Raw genomic sequence first — 12,939 nt, 5'->3', positions numbered from 1 at the left:
AATCGTGTAAAAATCTTACCTTTACTGAAGCAAGTGACGATTTGATAAGGAGAGAGAACAATGTCATGGATAAAATCAGTTTCTTGTTTTAGCTCAATTAGATGATAAATTTCATCGTCACCTAAACGCAAGTCCCGAACTACATCTACTTTTTGTCTTTCATCTATAACGTCGTTCACCAATGCCTCCACCAACTTTTCACTATACACTTTCACCGGATATTTGTCCTTTTCCATCTTTAATTTTTGCAGCTCCGAATCCTTTGTTCGAGTAAATTTCTTGTTGGGATTTTTTGAGTTACCGTGGGCAAACATTTTAGCACTTTTTTCGACTCCCAAATATCTTATTAACACTCGGTTTGGATACATGGAGCAAACCATTGCTCGTTTTTGAAAACTGTTACATCTGTTACATCATCTGTTACACTTGTGTTCTCCACCTGGGCCTTAAAATAAAACTTGGTGCACTTCGCTCCGTTTTTGCTCATAACCGTTTTAGTTGCTCCCTGAACCCACCTATATCCATCGCTTCGCCAATCTTTTTCATTGCGACATTCTGGTTTCCATTTAAAAATATAGGAAAAACAAGCTTCTGGTAAAAGCGGCACTTCAGTTAGAATTTGCAGCTTGGATTCTGGTTCAAAAAGCTGCAATAAGTCTACTAAGCACTCCTTTGAGGGTATCTTTGTTTTCACCATTTTTGTAACACTCGAATCACGTACTTAAGGTATTGCACAATGCACGAACAATCACAATCGAATGAAGACAACGAGGGATCTCTTACTTCTAAAGACCCTAACCCTATTACTAAATCCCCCTACGTTAAATGAAGGTCACCGTTGTTATGACGCATCTTCTAAACCACTTTCGGCAAAGCATTTAATATTCAATTACCAATTATGTGAATGTATTTAAAATAAATTTTTAAAAATGAAGCAAATACATAGATAACTGTCGAATGTCTACACATTTACAAAAACCGGCCGAAACCAATTTGAACAAAAGCTTCACATGTGGGCATAAGTGGATAATAGTTTTATTTAAAAAAGGTTAACTGAAACCTATGACAAAAAATCTTAAATCAAAATTTGGCATGTAATTAATGTAGAGATATTTGATAAACAATAGAAAATATCGTGGCCACCGCAGTAGCCTTTTCTGCGTGCGCAACTTTTCCCGTTATTATATGTCCGCATGTTGTAGCAGGTTAGATCTTAGATTTATAAAAGCAAATTTTATTTCTTTCTAGTTCTCTGGGTAATTTAATTTAATACGTTTTATGCTAGCAGACTTAAAAACATGCTACGAAATAATGGCTTAACTAAATAAAAAAAGGGTGGAAATGTGTTTATTTTTGCCTTATAATGCACAACATATGAATTTCGTACAACTACATGAATTTCATACAACTAAAGGAATGAGAAATATACAGTTGTTAGCGGACAGCTTAACCAAAAACTCCAGTTGATTAATTTGGATAAAGTCCATACTTTCCAGGAAAAGTCCATAGTTTAGTATGGCCATTGGTGAGGCGTTCAAGTTCTAAAATATGGACTGTGACAGGCAGCGCCATCTGGTGAAGTCCATAGTTTTGGATCGAAGTCCATATTTTAGTAGTCCATTTTGGACTGTCCAAGTCCATAGTTTAGTAACACCCGGAAACTCGCTGAAACACTTGGGAGACTACGATCAAAGTATTTGAGCTTAACTTCAAATATGGAACCCTTCCTATCGCGATTTCACGGAAAAGCTCATTCTTGGGTCTGCCAGGTAATTTATAAAGTTCAATCAAGCTAAACTTGATCGATCATAACTGTTTTTCTATGCATGGATTTTCCCTACGAGGTGTTATGGTTTGGTCACTGGCGGAACTTTGCAAAATTGCTTTACAGCGGATCTTTGATGAAGAAGAGTTCAACGACATTTATTACGATCACTCCGAACTGGATGATAATGTATCTGAATAATTCGTTGCATGGCATGGGTTTTCTGTAAAGAATGATCCTGTAATACAATGTCGAACGATAAAAACTGCAATAAAAGATGGTAGATAATAATAATGGCGTGGGCCTAATAGTACATGGAAAAAGTCAGCCGGAAGTATCGTTATAATATGTCTATAAGTATACAACATACAAGTTGAAATACGTTCATCGTCTATTAGCCACACATTTTAGTAATATTTAATGAACATTACACAGCTTATTTAGCTTTTTGCAAATGATAAATTTTTAGGTAAATTCCGTTAACAAAGCAATACATGCGCAAAAAAAACAACCTCTAAATAAGTTCCACATCTTTTTAAAAAATAAATTGATCATCATTCTGTATAAAGATATACGCATATGTGGGAAAGAAAAAATAAATTAAACGATGTCTATATTTTCCGATGTCTATATTTTCCGAAACAAGTTTGTATCAATCGTGAAACGCTGCGGAAAAATAATGGGAAAAAAACATTGTATGAACGAACGTTACCCAACCACTAAAAATATGAAATAATTCACACGATATGCTGAATTTTTGCGCTTAATTTACATGTGCATACCCAAGTGATACCGTGCATGATTTAATTTTTAAATGACGGTGTGTGAAGCATTGGATCAGTAGGGAAACCCAAAATTATTATATTATCGGACTCAGCGCCACCATGCGGCATGTGACGCGCATCGCTACAGGGGGATATAGGCGTTAGCGGTCTTCCACTTCGTTGTCTATGATATTCCAGAACCATAGACCCCTGGTTGCTCCACTATGGCTATTTTCCCTCTTAGAAAAGGGGTACCCTTTTGCGGGAAACACTAGACGTTTTCCATCAGACGAGGGCGCCTCTTGCAGGTGTGTTGGTGTTCACTCCACGCACAGGATCATTTATAGCCAGGTGGGGCTCGCACCTGGCGGAAAATTACTCTTACACTCCGCACTAAAATCCTCGTTTTTTCGTATAGTGTTCCCACGAGAAGGTACCCCTTTTCTGAAAAGGAACATAGCCATAGTGGAGCAACCAGGGGTCTATGACTCTGAATATTTTAATTTAAAATTTATTCGTTATTCGAATATTATTCGTATTTGCGATTAAAACATCCTTTTTATTCGTTATTCGTTATTCGTATTCGTTTGTACTACTTATTCGTATTTGTTTACAAAACGAATCAAGTTTTTTCTTATTCGATAGAACACTGTTTAATAATATTCGAAGCAAGTATACTTATGATAGGATTTTAATTTCAAATAAAAAAAAACTACTTTAAATTCTAAAGTTTAAAATTCATAAAATACTTAGCATAAATTGTTTAATTTCAATTTATACACTTCTGGTTTAACCTAAGTTCGACATCATCTTGACTTCTTAAAAATCCTGTATGTGATTTGTTATCGAAAAAGCTCAAGTGTTTTACAACAATTCCATTGTATGGTTCGAAAATTACATACAATTTATATATTGATTGGCACAGTGGAATAATTTTCGACTGTGGTGCGGGAGACCCGGGTTTGAATCCTGATATAGCCTAATGTTTTTTCTAGATTAGAGGTCCAATATATGTCATATTTATAGCCAAATCAAAGCCCGTTCGGATATCATTAGAATGTCCGACGGTGCTGTTGAGGGCGGTCAAAACCAAAAAAAATTACATCCATAGGACATCCAAATCGGATATCGGGCTGTCCGGAGGATATCAAAAAGATGTACTCAACATACGACCCCGACATCTGTCGGACATCCGACGGACTGCTTTGTGTTATGTGGGTACATACCTGATTTTCATTGAATTTAGGGATCTTCATCTAAAATAGAAATTTTCATTAGGTAAACCATGTTGCATTTTTGTATTCAATCATACCTTAACAGTTGTACCATCGACTTGTTTCTTAAAAATAACAATCCAAGTATTATTAGTATTTGGCGGAAGAGAGCAGGATTGAGTAGGGGATGCAGCTGTTCGGGTAGTATGAGCTGGCAGTTTCTCATTTTCATCACAGGTCTGCATTACCGTTGACACAATCGAGGTAAAACGTCTTACAGAAATGGACATTTTCTCTATTCTAGACGTTGGTTGAACAGATGGGACATTCAAGGCAGTCTGGCTTACAGGAGCTGGCAGTTTTCGAGTAGCATTGCACTGTACAGGTGAAACGCTCAAGACAGTCTGGCTAGTAGGAGCGGGCAGTTTTCCAGTAGAAGTTGCGGGGCAGGTGAGATTGTCAAAGCATTACGGTTGGAATGAGCTTGCAGTTTTGAGGTATTAGAGTCTACAACCCATCAGATGAGACCGTAGATGAGCTCTCTGTAGGAACACAGACTGAAGCAGAATTCTGCTATTGAAGATTGCTGAATTCATCAACTGCTAATTTCTTTGAAGAAGAGTTCAGGCGATTTGATTTCTTTAATTCTTTTATTTTTTCATCTCTCCTTGTTTTTTGTTCTTGCCAATCTCTGGTTAACATGGGAGCTTCTGTATGAAATAAAATGTTTTTTGTGACAATCGAGATATTATGCATTCAAAACGATTAAATTGCATACCTTGTAACTTATCAATTTCGGTATTCCATAGTTTTTGTACCTCGCGAAATTCTTGGGGGTTCTCTATTTCTTTGGCAAATAGTCCTTCCAAAATTAGGTCTGACGAAAATTTAACTTCGTTTTTACTCATCAACAGACATAGGAAATTGCATTCATTTTCACGTGCCATATTTGCCATCTAATTCAGAATTTAAAAATAAAGCTTTATTGATATCTAATGCTAGGTGTGAGGCACAGTAAATGAAAAAAACTTCACCAATACATTCCTGAATCATCACTCATATTACACATCTGATTTTTTAAATTACACATTCTAGTTCTTTTTTTTACTTGGGCCGTACCTCAGTTCTCTCTTATTACGACTCTTCGTCGTCTTTCCAGCAAGTTGTTTCTTATGAAAAGTTATTATTAGGTTTAATGTAAACATACAACGCTTATCCTATTTATACCTTTACATAATTAGGAAATTCTTGGCCAACAACTACTTGAGATGATTTGTATTTTTTTTTTGTATGATTTGTATTTTTTTTGGTATGATTTGTAATTTTTTTTACTCAACAGTTTCAGTTTCATCATCAACATCAGCATGCTCATCAGATTGTAACAAATTCTCTTCAACATTTTCATCAGCAGACTCATCTTCCGTAATCACATCACCCTTTCCAATCATTCCTGAATCTTTGGTTACATAATCATGAGTTCATGACATTGTAGTTGATGATCCATCCATTAAAAACCAAACAAAAAAAAATTATTTACCTTTTGCAATGGGGCAAAGCGTATAACACAGTAGTGACAGTTAATAAATGACAAAGTTCACCTATTATGTCGAAGAACAAGCTTTCTTATTAATGAGCTTTCTTGTTGGCAAAATATTTGTATGTGTTTATTATTAACCGTACCTTTTCGTTTTACATTTATTCTGGACGAATCTTTGTTTCAATTTGCTTCTTCTAAGCTTAAGTTTCAGTTGATTTGGTATATTAATATCCTCGTAAAATAAATCAGTTTCTTCTTTCGTCATTCATTTTGATCATTCAGAAAAAATTTTACCGGCAAGAATTTTATAAACTAAAAAAAAATCGTCTGCATTTGGGCACTCCTATGACTGAAATTGTGCCGCTGAGGGCAGCACATTAAAAGACGCGACGTAACGGTATGACGAAGTGGTGGTCACATTCGTCCTAACGGTACGACGCGTTGGCTGATATCAAGTTGCCATAAAGGAATCAGGTAAGTTTAACACACATTTTTTTTTCTTTTTAATAGGAATAGACCACTCACTCGAATTTTGTAGAATTTTAATAACTTTATCTAAAATATAAATTATCGTTAAGTAGACTACAATTTCAGTTAAAATTCCATTATACCTGAATTTAGAAAAGTTGAGGAAATAATATAGGGTCACGTAAGTTCTAGCATGCAGTTTGCTGAGAACCCTTTTGTTGAATGGCGGCACATAAGTACTTTTCTCCGTTGATAGTGATTAGCCCACCAACTCGATTTTCATGGAATTTTTGAAATTTCATCTGAAATAAAAAAATTTTCAAGTAAATCATGTATGCATCTTTAACTTCTATTAAACCTTAACAGTAATCCCATCGATCTCTTTCCTAAAGATGACAATCCAAGTATCATCAGCATTTAGCGGAGGACAGCTTGAAGGAATGGGGGAAGCAGCAGTGGGGCTCACAGGAAGATTCAAAGAAGGAGTGCCCTGTAAAACAGGTGTGACTGCAAAAGCACTCTGGTTAACAGGAACTGGTGGAACTCTAGTGGAAGTACGGTTGACAAAAGGTGCCACTTGCTGGGTTGAATTATTTTGCAAAACAAGGGGGACTGTGGAGGCAGCAGAGCTAGCAGTAGCAGGACGAGCTGGAAGTTTAGCGTTGAAATTTTTCGGCAAAATAGATGAAACACTTTGGCCAGTCGAACTTACAGGCACGGGCAGTTTCTTGGAAGAAGTATTGGGCATAACTTGTAAGTTTTTTGAGGCAGTGGACCCGACAGAAGTGGGTAGTGTTACGGTAAAATTATCCGGCAGAACAGGTTGGACTCTGGAGGCAGTACGGCTGATGGAAATAGACTGATTTTCACTTGTGGTCTGCAAAAATACACATGATCCGGTAGAGGCAGAAAGGCTACAGGTATCCTGATCCTCTGTGGGAATGCTGGCAGAAGCGGCGGCACAATTCGCGTCCTGATGGTTGGTACGGTTAACTGGCACGCTATTTAAGGAGCTATTGATTCTATTTGCTTTTTTTAAATCTTTTATGTCTTTGTCTCTTTTTGCCTTGGCTTCTTTCCAATCGTTGGTTAACATACGTGCTTCTGAAAAATAAAATAATTTTTAAATAGTATATGGAGATAGTAATGGCATTGTGAATACCTTGTAACTTATACATTTCAGAATTCCACAATTTTTCCATATCACGAAATTCTATCCGCTCCTCAAATTTTTTGGCAAACGATCCCTCCACAATGATGTTTGACGAATACTTTACGTCATTTTTACTCGTTAAAAGGCAGAGAAATTGGCACTCGTTTTCTCGGGCCATAGTCGCCATCTAATTTAGAATGAAATAATGAATCGTCATTGATACTGAGTGTTAGAGGATAGCTAAATAATTAAATAACAAATTCATGAGTAACTTTGTTCATAATTAGTACTAACCTGATTCTGTAAATTTCTCATTCTGGATCTTTTCATGCTAGGACCATTTCTCAGTTCTCTCTTTTTCTCTTTACTCTGTTTAGTCCTTTCAGCCATTTGTTCCTGAAAAATAATTTATGGTTATCGTATCAAATATAAATGTACAATACTTGCTTGCTTCATACTTTTATGTAATTAGGGAACTTTTACCCAACCACAATGCTATTTGATTTGTACTTTTGTTGTGAAAGGATCTCTCCAGTTTCAATCACATCATGCTCCATGTCATCATCATAAAATTCATCTTCCATCCTCACATCATTCTCTTCGATCATTCCTAAATGATTTAATTAAACTATCGTGACATTTTAGCTGACGGTAACATTTGAAATATCAAGTATTTTTACATACATACCTTTTACGATGATTGAGCTAGTTCCAAAGCTTCAGTTAATTGGTAATAATGTGTTAATGTCTCAACTCCCTTAAACAATGCCTTTGAAGTTCATTTTGTTTTGAACGTGTTAAACTTAATGTTTTAACTTGCTTTCCCAATTTTGAATCGCCGGGAAAAATTTTTCAAATCGTTGAAAAAGAGTCTGCTGTTGACAGTGCCAAAGATTAAAAATGGTGCCATTGGGGGCAGCACGCGTAGCGGTGTCTAGAAGACGCGACGAAATAGTGCAACGAATTGATGGTCACATTCGTCCTACCGTTTCGTCGCGTTGGCTGAGATCAAGTTGACGTATACACAGCAGACAGAGGCCAAAAAAAAGTACAAACTGCACACGTTGGGTTTATTGTGTTCTTACTCCATATCCAAGGTAATTTGAAAGATGTATATGTAAGTTATTTGTATATTTTTTTTCTAACATATCTTAATATATTAATTTAAAGTACAATGTCTTCAAGGCAGAAAAGAAAGTGCAAAGGCACTAATCCGCCTCATTTACAAGTGTCGAAGACACCTATTCCTTCAAAGGTTACTGAATTCTTATCATAAGTTATATAAAATTAATTTATTTATTGTATTTCTATTAGTTTATGGATCCAGTAACAAACGAATCTTTGTCAGTAACCCAGGAAGATGATTCTTCAATGTCTCCCCAGCCTCTCATCGTAGATGAGTCGCAGGAAGTCACTAACACAAGTGTTGATGTGCGAGCAGCCACTAATGAGGAAATCATTGTTGCTGGCACGAGTGAGGTAACTTTTTCTTCTTTTTCATTTGTTTAATACATTCATTCTTGAAATTTGTGAACCCCTATTTAGGAGTGGAAAAAAAGAGTGGAGGTCCTTGCAGAGGAGAACTCTAGCCTCAAGGACAAGGTAAAGCTGCTAGAAGAAGCCTTACTGGCGCAAAAGGCAGCCTCTGACGAGGTAAGTTAAACAATTATTAAATTAATAGCTCTTTTTCCTATTGACAAAATATCTCCATTTCCAGAAAATTACTTCTTTGGAGTCGGAGCGTGAAAGACTAGCAAATCTTCTAAGCGTAGTGGAAGGTAAAAAAATTGAAAACCAATAAATATTATTGTGTGAAATATTGTGTACATGTGTACATAAAGTATTTATATAGAATAACTATCAGTTATTAACTATACAGTTATTCTATGTATTATAGTTATATATAATATCTATATAGGTATTACCTATATAGTTATTCTATGTAGAATTGTCATATATAATACCTATATATATTATCCTTATATAATACCTATAAAGAGGCATTGTATAGAAGAACTATACACAGGTACTATATAGTACCTACATATAAGTACTATAAATACGAAATACTATTTCATTATAAACTATACTGTTACATCTAAATATATAACTAGCTATATGTAGTAATAATTATTATGTGTAACAGGTATAAACAATTATTATAATATAGAATAATATAGAAAAATCACATACAGTACTTGTATATAGTTATCTTATATATAGTGTTGGCTATAGTGCTTGTGTAATGTATATCTATATAACATTATACATGCTCCTGTTCGGACTTATTGTACTATAGACAGTGCTATATGGAGCATTGTACGTATCATTATATAATAATTAATATATTTTAAATATGTACATGATATATAGTGTATAAAGTTAATGGTATATACAATACTATACATAGCACGGTATATAGTATTATATAGTTCTTGTATTTTCTTACTCGTTAGATTACTTAACCTAGCACTATTCGCTATGTCATTTGTAAGCTCTTCTATTATACTGTCTAGATTACTTTTAGAAATATTTAGTGGTAATCGATCTTCTATTTTCTGAAATTTACTTTCCAACTTAGCAAGAAACTTCATTTTATCTATGTTTTTTAAATTTGGCACTATTTTATTTACTGTACTGCACTTGGGTTGTGCCACTGCCACTTGAAACAATATGATCGGGTGATCAGAGTGACTGTCCTCGATGGGAAAATGCCAGTTTAAAATACTGATATCATCACCTCCGAGAGTGACGTCCACCATTGCTGTTTTCTGGGGAATGTATTCTAACTTGGAAACAGGGACGTTTGCTATGTTTAACTTGTTTTGGTTAATAAATGATTCCAGACACTCACCTCTTTTATATGGCAAGTTTTTAGTGCCACCTATTTCACCTCAACCCGTCACCTCAACCCATCACCTCAACCCATCACCTCAACCCTTCACCTCAACCCTTCACCTCAACCTGGCTATTTTTTTGGCGCCATCTAGTGGCTAATATAATGAATAGTCCTACGAACTATAGAGACCGGCATCTCCCTCGATTTTTCCATCGATTTTGACACCAGTAGCGCCACATGCTGCGTGAATTTTAACAAGCTGTGCGCGGAACAGTTCTTCCTGTCAGCTGAGTTCATAGTTAAAATGTCAGTTTTATTCGAAAAGTGCCTCACGTGTGGGGCATCTATAAAACTTTCTATCCTCGAAAAACACGTTACAAACTGGTAAGTTTCAGACACCAAATTTAAAACTAAACCATTTTTTAACAGGGATGGTAAATTTGTAATAAGTATGTGCAAGAATCTAATGTCACAGTGCTGACTGCTGAGTGTTCGATATAAGAAGTTAGTGCAATAGTAGCTTAATATATACCTTTGTATTAATCCCTATGAGTTTGTTTACCCTAAACTAACCTAAGCTAATATCATATTGATTTCATCTGTTTTTTTTTTTTTGTAGTTTTATCCCCCACAGGAGTAACACCCGTTCTAAAACAGTATTCAAGTTAACATACTTCAACTTAAAGAGTTGTTAGATAATTTATTACAATAGCCTAATGCTGACATTTTACATAAATTGGCTGTCTTTATAGATCATAGAGTTCCAGTCGAAGAAATCTGCCAAAAACTATCAGTGTCCATGACATCACTCTTTCGAGTCATGAAAGAATCCAAATTATCAGCTAGGCAAAACTACACCCATGTTTCTGACGATAAGTTTAAGGTTTACATGACAGGGGTGCTGAATAAAAATCCACGCTTTGGTGAGTTTTTTTGTGAAGCTTCTTTATCTCTTAAGCTTATTCTTTGAGTGCAAAATTTTGTTTTTGTGTTACAATTAATCCACAATTTAATCCTTTCTGTTTTACTTTAGGTTTGCAAATGTTCAAGGGATACTTAGTATCCCAAAATGTTTTATTAAAACAGAAGAGACTGAGATCATGCTAATAGGACGTCCGAATAAGTGAGAATGCTCCCATGAGCTATAGGATCCATCGAAGAGTGTACCATGTTAGATCCCCACTAACCCTATGGCACATAGATAAGCACCATAAATTTAACAAGTAGTCATCAAACTTTGTACTTCATTAATTTAAACTTCTATTCTATTTTTTTTGTATCCGGTCTAGATATGGATTTATTATCCATGGTGCAATCGATGGTTACTCCCGACTCATTCCGTATATTTCTTTGGAAAATAACAATAATTCTGAAACTGTTGTTGGCCTTTTCGAAAAAAGTGTAGAGGAGTGGGGTTACCCAGCAAGTGTAAGGTAATTACTAAAAAATGACAAGAAAATCAATAGAAATGAATGACTTTAAAAAAACCTTGGTCTAGTTAACAGATTTAGCTATACGTTATTTTTATTTTTTTAGCTGCACCCCACATGTTAATTAACATATTCTGTAAATTACAGGTCAGACTTGGGCGGGGAAAATGTGTTGGTTGCAAATTTTATGATAAACGCCAGAGGTGTTATCCGTAACAGCTTTCGCACTGGAAAATCTGTGCATAATCAACGAGTAGAGTGACTGTGGAAGGATGCAATTGAACGGTGCACAATCACATTTATGGAAATTTTCCAGTAAGTCATAACCATTTGTCTAGTGTATTAGTAATAAAAAAATACTTTTATTTGTTCCAATCTTTAAATTCTAAAGAGAAATGTAAACTGACGGTCTGTTAGACGGGGACTCCGAGATGGATCTCTTATGCCTACACAATGTACACATGGTTGCATATGATATAATCCAGCGCTCTCTCCAAGCTTTTAAAAACGTCTGGAATTGTCATCCCATTAGGACTGAACACCATATATCTCCTATGGAACTTTACATTTCGGGTCCTAATCAGCTGAAGGAGGATGAGGAACAAGGAAAGTTTGAAGGACAAGTAACTGAACTCATCCAGGTAAAAATTATCGACAGTTTCTCGACTCTTCTCTCTAATTTTGTGTTTCTGTAATTGATTCAGGGCAAGAAACTAAAACCCTTGACTGAATGGTGTGGCTATGCAGATACTTTCCATCGGTGAGTCTTGGACAAATTTAGAGTCGATCTTTCATTACATGATTTAGTTGCCGGGGAAATCACCATCGATCCAAAATCTGTTCAAATAACTAATTTAAGACAAAAATATCAACAACTTAGGTTTTTTTCATGCAGCGCGTAAATGTTTGATTCGACGTGTATTGCTACGTCATGCATCATTAACAGAAAGAATAAAATTATTCTCTCTTAATGTTTTTGTTTTCTATCATTTCTTTTCTTATTCTTATTTTTCAACGCCATAAACCATTTTTTAAAACATGTTACTGACGCAGCTTTAAAAAAACGTGTAGAACTGTATTTATCGGGGATTCAGGGTGGTGGGTGGCGAAGATTATCCCAATATCCCACCCATCTCTTTTTTCAACGTGGGAAACAGGAGGATAGGAGTGAAAAAGCAGAGTTTCAGAAATGAAACAAATTTGGTGTAAAACAAAAAAAAGCAGCAAATAAAAAAAACAATAATTGAGGAAGAGAAATGGTTAAACTACAAGTAGATATCGGGATGCTGACTTTGGTCAACCCCCCCCCCTCCTTCCTTTGAACATGGGAAAAAGTAGGATAGGGCTCGAAAGGTGGAGCTTCCCAACTGAAACAAAAGTTCTCTACATTTAGGGTGACATATGCGCATATCTGAATATCATCTGCTGAAGTCAGATCGTTTTTTACGTCAGCAGCTTCAAGTTTGTTCCTCATCTGTCCTATTTTAAATAAGTTTTTCTATTGTACATTCGGATTGCAACAATGGATAAAAAGTCTCTGGAAAAAATGATTCGAAATATCATGAGCGGTTTGAAGTCTGAAGATCCGGATAGCGACTCTGATCCTGATGGTAATAGTAAACGGTTTTTTTTTCATCAAAAAGTTTTAGATGTATTTGTAAAAGATGTAAGTTTTATTGTTAGATCCTAAACCATCTACGTCTAGTGGTAGAGGTCTCCCTAAGAAATCCCTGAAAAGGTTGCAAAAAACCTTAAAAAAGAAAGCGAAC

At 35.5% G+C, this 12,939-nt stretch overlaps 1 protein-coding gene and 1 pseudogene across 3 annotated transcripts; both read left to right on the top strand.

Moving 5' to 3' along the window:
* The first annotated feature begins 7,850 nt into the window (after window positions 1–7,850).
* On the top strand, window positions 7,851–9,754 carry LOC116920520. Of its 3 annotated transcripts, none has more exons than XM_045166932.1 (6): window positions 7,851–7,998; window positions 8,072–8,156; window positions 8,216–8,380; window positions 8,447–8,554; window positions 8,619–8,679; window positions 9,591–9,754. In XM_045166932.1, the coding sequence occupies exons 2-6, from the start codon at window positions 8,076–8,078 to the stop codon at window positions 9,593–9,595; spliced, it is 420 nt and encodes a 139-aa protein (XP_045022867.1). In that variant the 5' UTR covers window positions 7,851–7,998; window positions 8,072–8,075; the 3' UTR covers window positions 9,596–9,754. The 3 variants fall into 3 exon arrangements, with proteins under 3 accessions (XP_045022867.1, XP_045022868.1, XP_045022869.1); XM_045166933.1 differs by having other exon boundaries at window positions 7,865–8,018; window positions 8,087–8,156; XM_045166934.1 differs by having other exon boundaries at window positions 7,871–7,998; window positions 8,087–8,156.
* Window positions 9,755–10,005: 251 nt separating this feature from the next.
* LOC116920622 lies at window positions 10,006–12,141 on the top strand (annotated as a pseudogene).
* The last annotated feature ends 798 nt before the right edge of the window (window positions 12,142–12,939 follow it).

The sequence above is a fragment of the Daphnia magna genome, unplaced genomic scaffold (genome assembly GCF_020631705.1).
Source record: "Daphnia magna isolate NIES unplaced genomic scaffold, ASM2063170v1.1 Dm_contigs117, whole genome shotgun sequence".
Lineage (NCBI taxonomy): Eukaryota > Metazoa > Arthropoda > Branchiopoda > Diplostraca > Daphniidae > Daphnia > Daphnia magna.
The sequence above is the reverse complement of the archived record's forward strand: the minus strand, read 5'-3'. Positions and strand labels throughout refer to the sequence as shown.